We start from the raw sequence: 10,000 nt of genomic DNA, 5'->3' as shown, positions 1-10,000 counted from the left end.
TATTATTATTAGTAGTAGTAGTAGTAGTAGTAGTAGTAGTAGTAGTAGTAGTAGTGGTAGTAGTAGTAGTAGTAGTAGTAGTAGTAGTAGTAGTAATAGTAGTATTAGTAGTAGTAGTAGTAGTAGTAGAAGGAGGAGGAATAGCAGAAGCAGCAGCAGGTGTTGTTGTTGATGGTGTTGCGGGAAAATCAAGTTAACATAATGCTGCTAATGAAATACTTCCTGAGACACAAAACAGGAAGGATCGTAATGTGGGACGAAAAAGAGGAAAGCGAAAGAACTGTATTCTAGTTAAGTTAAATCAATTCATTAAAAGGAAGAAGTGGAAAATTTCGTTTGCATATTTCACAGAGCGAGCGAGCGAGCAAGAGAGAGAGAGAGAGAGAGAGAGAGAGAGAGAGAGAGAGAGAGAGAGAGAGAGAGAGAGAGAGAGAGAGAGTAGAACAGAACCTTCCTGGTGGATTAACGTAAATTCTGTGTGTGTGTGTGTGTGTGATTGTCAGTAATTCACACGTACATAAACATTTGCCATCATAACGTAAACGAAGAATAATGTGTACTTATTGAGTAAGATTTGTGGGTGGGTCATTTGTAGCGGGGCGTAATAAAGATAGAGAAAGGAGGCTATATAATCTCTCTCTCTCTCTCTCTCTCTCTCTCTCTCTCTCTCTCTCTCTCTCTCTCTCTCTCTCTCTCTCTCTCTCTCTCAGCTGGTGAGGGAGGGAAGTGAGGTCAGGTGAGGATTTTAACCAGTATTGATCCAGGTGGAGGGAACAGGTGGCTCGCTGGCTTACTCCTGGACCCACTCCCCTGCTCCTCTCCCTTCGTATATCCCCCTACTGCCTCCTCACCACACACACACACACACACACACACACACACACACACACACACACACACAGATGCAGGTACGCACGCAAGCCAGCACTGTACGTTATCATGCACCCACCCACACATGAGCATAGTTACACACACGCACATATACGTGCACTCACACACACACACACACACACACACACACACACACACACACACACACACACACACACACACACACACACACACACACACACACACACACACAGACGATATTTATTCAAGTTTAAATCGGAAAGAAAAAGGAACTGATACACTATTGGTAATAATAATCATCATCATCAGCAACAAGAACAACAACAACAACAACATCAAACAACAACAACAACAACAACAACGACAACAACGACAACAACGACAACAACAACAACAACAGCACCACCACCACCACCACCACCACCACCACCACCACCAACAACAACAACAACAACAACAACAACAACAATAATAATAACATAATAAGAATAGTACTAGTAGTAATAGTAGTAGTAGTACTAGTAGTAGTAGTAGTAGTAGTAGTAGTAGTAGTAGTAGTAGTAGTAGTAGTAGTAGTAGTAGTAGTAGTAGTAATAATGATAATAGTAATAATTATAATAATAATAATTAATCAGGTGAACCCATCTAATCAGTCACAAACATGTACTACTAATTGTCTGGACGATTCAACAAGCCTTGTGATGCATTACCTGTGATGACTTAACTGGCTTACCTACCGCCACCTCTCCTGCTGTGACGCTCTTCCTGCTGCCCCTTGTGACGTGTGTGTGACCTAACCTCGCCATGGGTAATACCGAAAGCTCCGTGACCTCGGGGGTCAAGGCTCAGGCCAATGCGGTGGTGGAGATGTACAGCCTGGTGGATCTGAATGGTAAGTGTGGCAATGTTGCTTTGTTTGAATGTTAAGTATTTGTGACGTGACTGTAATGGTTTTCTGCTTCTGAATTTTTTGTATCTTGAGATGGAAATATTAAGATTTTTTTTTCTCTCTCTCTCTCTCTCTCTCTCTCTCTCTCTCTCTCTCTCTCTCTCTCTCTCTCTCTCTCTCTCTCTATCTATCTATCTATCTATCTATCTATCTATCTAATTAGCATTTTCAGTTAATTAATTAATGATGTTTTTTGTTGTTGCTTGCATTAATTATTTCCGTGGTGATATGATTTTTCTTTGGAGGGAGCGAAGAATGACTTTCTGCCTTTGAACTGAGTGTATCTTGAGGGTGGAGAAGTTAATCCATTTTGCTTCTAATTAGTATTTTTCATGAGTGATTGATGTTGCTTTTATTTTTTGTTGCAGTTTATTGCCTGCATGTATATTGTTGCTCGTTTTATTTATTTCTCGTGGCAATATGATTTTTTTTATTTGTTATGCTGTTCTGACCTTTTTTTCATATTTAAATTTGCTAATTTTTTTATTGATAATATTTTAACATTCTTCCTTTGTTAATATCCTAAAAGAAGGCTTAATATAATTCTTATGCCTCTATTTTCTATACATCGTTGTGAGATTTTAATGTGCATTTTTTTTTTATAATTGGACTCATTTGCTGTATCTTTATTATTAAGATTATAATATTTCTGTCTTATTAATACTTTAAAAGATTTGTTGACGGTAATTTAGTTTTTCATTTTTTTTAACCTTCTTTTTTGTTGTTTGTGTTGGTTATATTATGATTATTCATCATGGTGAAATTATTGTACATGTGTGTCTTTCTTTTCATGCTACAATTTGCTGCAGTTTCTTCGTTCATATTCTTACTTTTAACGTTCTGCTCTGTAAATATTTCAAAGGCATGACGGGTATTGGTTTTATTTAAATGTTTTGCTTTTAATTTTTGTTGCTTATGTCAGTTTTTTACTGCTGTGGAATTGTAATGGACCTTTTCTCTATTACAGTTGACAACATTTTCCTAATTGATACGCGTTTTTCTTTTAACTTTTCTACTTAATTGATATTCGTTGATTGTATTGGTTATTTATCGTGACGAAATCATAATGTCCATCCCTTACATCAAAATTTACTGTAATTTTATGATTGGTGTTCTTACTTTTAACACTTGTGTATATTTGATATTTTAAAACCGTGTCACATATTTTTTAAAAGTTGTTTTTATTAGCTGTATATTTTTTCTTACATACTAAGTAATTTATTATTCATCAATACATATCATTCTTTTTTCTTTTGGTATTTCTATTCATGTAATTACGTATCATGATTGATTTTTCTTTTCCTTTCACTTATATCTAAATGTTTTATGTGTCATTAACTTAGATCTTTAATAAACCTCCTTTTTAGTGTTGCAGTTATATTACTTTCTTAAATAAAATTGTGAATGTTTCTCTTCAGATAGAGGTAAATTCTCTGATACATTATTTTTGCTGTACGAAAGAAGCTGACATTTAAGTGGGATTGCAAACTCAATGTTTTAGATCTGAAGGGAGTAACCTAGATTTGTTATCAATAACGACATGTAGGCAGGAAGCCTGTGAGGGAAGGAACGTCCCTCTTTGAAGTTCGCCGCCTTGTAGTGTAAATAACTTAATGAATAGATAGAAACATATTAAAGTAAAAGTAAAAGAATAAAGAGATGCAAAAAAAAAAAAAAGAAAAAAATAGCCATGAATATGAATAGATGACAGAAATAGTTAGATATATAAACTGAAAAGAAATATAAACGTGAAGTGATATGAAATGGATAAAAAAGAAAAAAAAAAGTAAGTTAAAAATAAGTTAAAACAAGTGAAAAAAAAGTGAACACATATCTAAAAACAACCTAACAATGAAAAGACGAATACAAAGAAAAAAAAATAATGTGAGGTAAACTTATGAGCAAAGAGGAAATGGAAAATAAAGCAAAGTATGATGTCACACTCAATAAATTAGACGCATATATTCGTTCGTACGTTTCTTTTCACTTAACGACAAATAAACAAATACAAATATAAACTAAAATACCTTAAATAAGACGAAAATTATTAGCAAAAAAAAGAAATGCAAAATAAATCTAAATTAAAACCTACAAACTGTAAATAGAGAGTTTATATACAAGAAGTTAACAAATAAAAATATAAACGAGAAAAAAGTATTGAATGGCATAAAAGTAAATGTAATCACACGGACACACTTTTTTTTGTTAACAATAAATAAACAAATACAAAGGTAGACTAAATGAGACAAAAAAAAAAAAAATGAAAAATGAAATAGAAAATAAAGCAAAATAAAATACTACAAATGATAAATAGATAAGTAGGACGTCGTTTTCTGTTTTACTTAACGAATAAATTAATGGATACTTAAAGCAAATAGTGTTAAGTGAGACAAAAATATTAGCAAAAAATGAAATAAAAAAGAGCAAAATTAAATACTACAGAACAGTAAATAGACAGTTAGGCACATGCAAACGTTTTTCCTATACACATGATGGTAAATGGAATACAAATATAAACTAAAGAAAATGCCATATGAGACAAAAAAAAAAAATAATAATTACGCCCCCACCCCCCCCCCCCATTCCCCAGCAAAAGTAAAAGTGTGAAATAAGGCAAAATTGAATACAACAGACAGTAAACAGAATGACAGGGTACGTACATACTTACATACTTTTTTTTTTACTTAACGAGAACTATACTAAAAAAAAAGTGCTAATGAGATAAGACAAAGTAAAAAAAAAAGTGAAAAAAATGAAAAAAAAAAACGAAAATAAAACGAAAATCGAATGCTACAAATACTAAAAACGTAGCCAGAAACATACACACATACGTTTTTTTCCTTTTTCCAGTTCAATTCATGGATATTTAACACAAACATCCACTCGCATTTGTATACCAGACCAGCCAACCAACGTGCCCTCTGCTAAACGTTTTTTGCTGCGCCGATTACTGCTGAAACGTTCTATAATTATTCCTGCTTTTTATATCCATGTAACTGTATGATTCCATAACTCACTGTGACTACGTGTACGAGGAAGCTGTGCCGTGCAGAGTAGGGAGCATTTGCGACGTGGTGTGGCGCAGCGAGGGCGTGACGCAGTCCAGAGCGCAAGTGGTGTTCGGTGTTTAAGTCCCATGATCTGCAACACTTCTGCGCGCACCTAAAAACTCTAGTTGAAGTGACGCAGGTGTTTAGCGGTGTTTTTTATGATTCTAGTGACATATTAACGAAGCATCTACGTCATTTCCAGGGGGAAAGATTCGTGAAAACCCGGCTAATCATCTCTGTGACCTTTGAAAATAATTGTGGTGAGATAGCAAAGCGGTTTTAAATACTGGCCTGTGTCTGGCGCGCGAACTTCATGTGTCTGGTTTGTTCTAGTGATTACTGTGTAGGTGTATGTGTCAGAGAGAGAGAGAGAGTGTGTGTGTGTGTGTGTGTGTGTGTGTGTGTGTGTGTGTGGCTGAAGTGGCTGAAAGGCATAAATGGCGTGGCTTGGGTAGTAAGATTTTTTTACTTGTTTTCCTTGTTTTTTTGTTTTTGTTTTTTTAACCTTTTTACGCTTACTTGTTGCGCGTCTTGTCTACTTCTTCTTCCCTCTCTTCTCTCCTTCTTTGTTGTTTTCTTATTATATGTTAAATCCATTTCTCAGCCACTGCCATTTTACTTTTTTTTTTTTTTTTTAATATATGATTTGACGATTTTTTTGTCATGTTTTATATACTTCCTTAGTTTATTCTATTTTATGCCTGTTTTCTTTTTTTGCTTCTTTTATTCTTTCCAATTTCTTTTTTTCTTTTTCTTTTGTTTTCCTTTCCTTTTTTTCTTTTCCTTTCTTTTGTTCTTCCTTTCTTTTGTTCTTTCTTTCTTTCGTTCTTTCTTTCTTTCTTTCTTTCTTTCTTTCTTTCTTTTTTCTTTTCCTTCTCTCCTTTTATTAATCAGTCAGTCTATCTATTCACCTACGTATCTATCTATCTATCTATCTCTATCTTTTTCCTTTTTTCTTTCCTGCATCCGTTTTTACTCTCCTATTGCTTTCTTCCTTTTCTCTGTAATTCTTTATTCACCATTATTTAAATTTGTCACTCGTTCTTTCTTATTCTTTTTATTCGCTTGCTACATTAGGTTATCAAAAGAAGTCACGGTACATTTGTTTTATTGTTTCTGCTTTGTTTCTCTTTTTCATTGTCTTTCTTCTTTTTTTTTTTTTGCTTTTTTCTCTCTTTTAATTCGTTTTATCTGTGTTAGTGTTTCGTTTCTTAGTGTAGGGGAGAGTGTCGTCATTGTAGATTAATTTTCCATTATTTTTCTTCCTTTGTTTTCCTTATTTTTACATTCTTTTTAATGCTTTTCTTAAAATGTTTCTATTATTTTTTCCGTTAGCTTTTTTTTCTTCGTCTCTGTTTCCCCCTGTCGTTACCTCTTCTCTTTCCTTGTAATTTCGTTCTTTATTTCAACATTTTTCTCCTTTTCATTAGTTTCTTTTATAGCTTTTCCTTTTTTCGTTGTTTTCTTCAATATCCCGTTTTTTTCTTTACTTGCTTCTATTTTCATTCTTTCATAGCCAGTATTTTTCTTTACCTCCAGAGCAAAAGTCACTCAGGCTCAATGCCTTTGTCATCAGGTGAAGTGGATCAGGAGGCAGGCTGGCAGGCAGGCAGGCAGGCAGGCAGGCAGGCAGGCAGGCAGGCAGGCAGACAGGCAGGCAGGCAGACAGGCAGGCAGGCAGGAGACGAACGATTCTTCTTTCCATGTATAGAAAGACTCGTCGCCTCGCATTACAGACTTGGCTTAGGGGACGTTCTTGATCAAGGCTACTGTAACATATTGCTGTTTCTTTCTTCTACTCATACATTTCAGATCAGATTACGTTTCGGCGTATATCTTTTGTAATAGCACACGCCTTCATTCTTCTGAGTTCCTCTTTTCTTGTGTGTGTTTGTGTGTGCGCGCAAGGCAACTCTAACTTATCACTGTTTTTCTTTCTACTTTTACGCCTTGCCGATTCTGTCATCTCTTTCTCCTCATGTCATTCTTTGTCTCACACTTCTACCTCCTTCTCATCTTCTCCCTCTCGATCTCCAATTCTTTTTTTTTTTTTTTCGCCATTTCTTGATCTCTGTTTACCTCTTACTCATCTAAAGTTTTTGCTTTCACTCACCTTGCCACTTCTTCATCCTCTTTTCCTTTGCCTGTCCTGTAAATTTTCTGTCTCTTCACTTTCGTCTCTACACAACTTAACGCTGTTTTTTTTTTTCTCTCTCTATTCCGACGCTTTGCTAACCCCATCGTTTTCTCTTTTTCTTCATCTTTGTTTCCACATATATACACTTTTACCTCCTTTTTTTCTTCTTCTTCCCCCTTTTGACCTCCTCTCCTTTGTCTTCCCATCTTTCATGTCCACGTTTACCTCTTCGTCATCTTCGTCTTTGTTTCCACACACCTTGCCATCTTCTGTTCATCTTCTTTGTCTTCACCTGTCCTGTAAACCTCCTATATATCGCCTTTGTATCTACACACTTTCATCTCTTCTTTATCTCTCTGTCATCCATTCCATTTTTATGTCTTATTTTTTTGTCCACTCACTCACTTCCATATTCTCTCAATCTCCGCCATTACCTTCATTTCCTTATTATATTCTTTTCATTTCCACCTCTGCTTCTACAGTTCATTTCATTTCCTTTTTCTAACAGGCTTCCTGCAGATCTCTCTCTCTCTCTCTCTCTCTCTCTCTCTCTCTCTCTCTCTCTCTCTCTCTCTCTCTCTCTCTCTCTCTCTCTCTCTCTCTCTCTCTCTCTCTCTCTCTCTCTCTCTCTCTCTCTCACACACACACACACACACACACACACACACACACACACACACACACACACACACACACACACACACACACACACACACACACACACACACACACACACACACACACACATACATACACAGCCAGACAAGGACAAGAACCGATTTACTCTCTCACCATTACTATTCTCAAAGGCCACAGAGATGATTAGCCAGGTTTTCAAGAATGCTTCTCCTGTTAATAATGTAAAATTTTCTTTAATGTGTCACTAAAATCACAGAAACACCACTAGACAACCGTGTCGCTTCACCTTGGTGCGGCGCAGAAGTTTTACAGAATATATTCTTGTACGTACATATCCATCACCACCTTGCACCATTTTGTCCCATCCTTCCACATCTCACACTTGCTCATAAAGAACAAAAACCCATTACAGTTTATGTTACAGTTCAAGCATCTTCCCTAAAGTTACATACGCATTCTTCCTCCTGCGCCTCTCGCCTACACTCCCTTTTCACGCTCCTTCGATACCATGCCATTCTCATTGCGTCACTACCCTTTATGCAGTACTGTCACGTCTGCTGGCATACCTATCCTGTCCTCAATAACTCTTCCTGTTCTTTAACCCTTTCAATATGGTATGCAACAATTCACAGCATTTAAAAAGAAAAAAAAAATCAATGTATGAAATATTTATGAGGATCAATAAGAAAGGGGATTAAAAATTAGATATTATAATTCCTAGACAATATGATGTTTAGAGGTGGCTGTGGAACAAGAAGAAAGAAGAAAGATGTGCCAAATATCAGTGAAGGGGTTGAAAATTAAATTCTTCCTTTGCTGTTCTCCTTTCCTTTCGGTTCCTACCTACATTTCAAGCTAGTGTCGTTTTTCTTCCAGACCTTTTCACTGTTCCTCCTCCCTATCACTTGCTCTTAACACTCCACCCCGACTGTTTTTTTCTCTCTCCCTCATCTCTCCCCTGCTCCCCTGTACTTTTTTCCTCCACCACTTCACCTTACACTCTTTTGCTTCTCCCATAACGGTGTTCACCGCCACCTACTTCCAGCCTGCAGCCTTCCCCTCCTTCCTCCTTCCTTGTAACACGACACCTCTAAAACCTTATTCCTCCCACAACCATCTCTGCTGCAATCCTTTTCCTCTTCACCTGGTATTACGTATACCCTTCCCCTCCTCCTTACCTCTCCTCTCAGCACCCTCCCTTAAACTCCGTGAGCTCTCCCCTTTCCCTGGCCCAGTAAAACGACAATAAGCTACTAATTGTATCACGGAGATAAACAAGAGGAGCCCAATGTTAATGAGGTCTTGTCTTCTTCCTCCCTTAGCGAGTCCTTGTTTGCCTATATGCGCCACTGAACTTCCATATGCTACACTGACCTTGTTTGTGTCACCACCACCAGTAGCTCCATCGTAACCTCAGGTGACTTGAGTTGGCGGTGTTTGTGGCCCTGCTTATGTGCTGCTTGTCTCCTGCTTGCATCACCACGGCCTTGGTTGTGTTTCGGGTCAACGGACGTGCTTATCGACATGTGACGGGGTTCGGGTCTTGATCACCGCAGGATTACGGTGTGTCTCGCAGCCTGATGGATGTACTGGTCTGACTGACTGACGGACTGAATGGCTGGCTGGTTTGGTGGCTGGCGGGCTGAATAACACACTCTCTCTCTCTCTCTCTCTCTCTCTCTCTCTCTCTCTCTCTCTCTCTCTCTCTCTCTCTCTCTCTCTCTCTCTCTCTCTCTCTCTCTCTCTGACACAAGCCTCTCCCTTCATATCACCTAAGAACAAAGCGCAGTGATGGATGCTCCTCGTAAACACTTCCTCAGCTCACCGGCAATATCTTGAGAACGGAAACGTTTTCTTGTATGTGTTTTCTTACCTGAGCGTGACGACTTTGAGTGCTTTTGTGAGCCTGATGCAGCGGCGTCTCATTAATATCTGTTGTTGTGTGTTGCTTTTAGTTTGTTTGGCTGTGTGAGACAGGCAGAGAGAGATAGAGAGGGAAGGGGTATTGTGTGTGTGTGTGTGTGTGTGTGTGTGTGTGTGCGTGTTAGGTCTCGGTATAGTCACTGTCAACAGCTGTTGAGTAACATATCATACAAACTTCTAATGTGTTTAGTTTTTCTCCCTCAGTCATTAGTAGTCCTGTGATCTGTTTATAATGAATCAAATGTTAGGGATTATTGACAGCAGATCTGAGGACTTAGCATTAGGGCACAGCAAGAAAAAAAAAAAAGAAAGAAAAAAGGGAAGAAAGTACTCGTCTTCTGAGCACGATTGCACTACAAACTCAATTCTTATGGTATTCTTACGGTACTCTTAAACTCTTTACTCTCTCAGCAGGACTATCTTTAAAGGACGCAGATATCATTAGTTGCC

General features: G+C 37.5%; 1 protein-coding gene across 1 annotated transcript in view; it reads left to right on the top strand.

The window, feature by feature from the left end:
- Positions 1-10,000, top strand: part of LOC135111459 (transient receptor potential cation channel subfamily V member 5-like) — a 110,820-nt gene that overhangs the window by 4,770 nt on the left and 96,050 nt on the right. Inside the window, 1 exon segment of the mRNA XM_064024752.1 lies at positions 1,488-1,744. Coding sequence (XP_063880822.1) covers positions 1,657-1,744 — 88 coding nt within the window. The 5' untranslated portion in view covers positions 1,488-1,656.

The sequence above is a fragment of the Scylla paramamosain genome, chromosome 22, assembly GCF_035594125.1.
Source record: "Scylla paramamosain isolate STU-SP2022 chromosome 22, ASM3559412v1, whole genome shotgun sequence".
NCBI lineage: Eukaryota > Metazoa > Arthropoda > Malacostraca > Decapoda > Portunidae > Scylla > Scylla paramamosain.
Note: the sequence above shows the minus strand (reverse complement) of the source record. Positions and strands in the feature narration are given on the sequence as shown.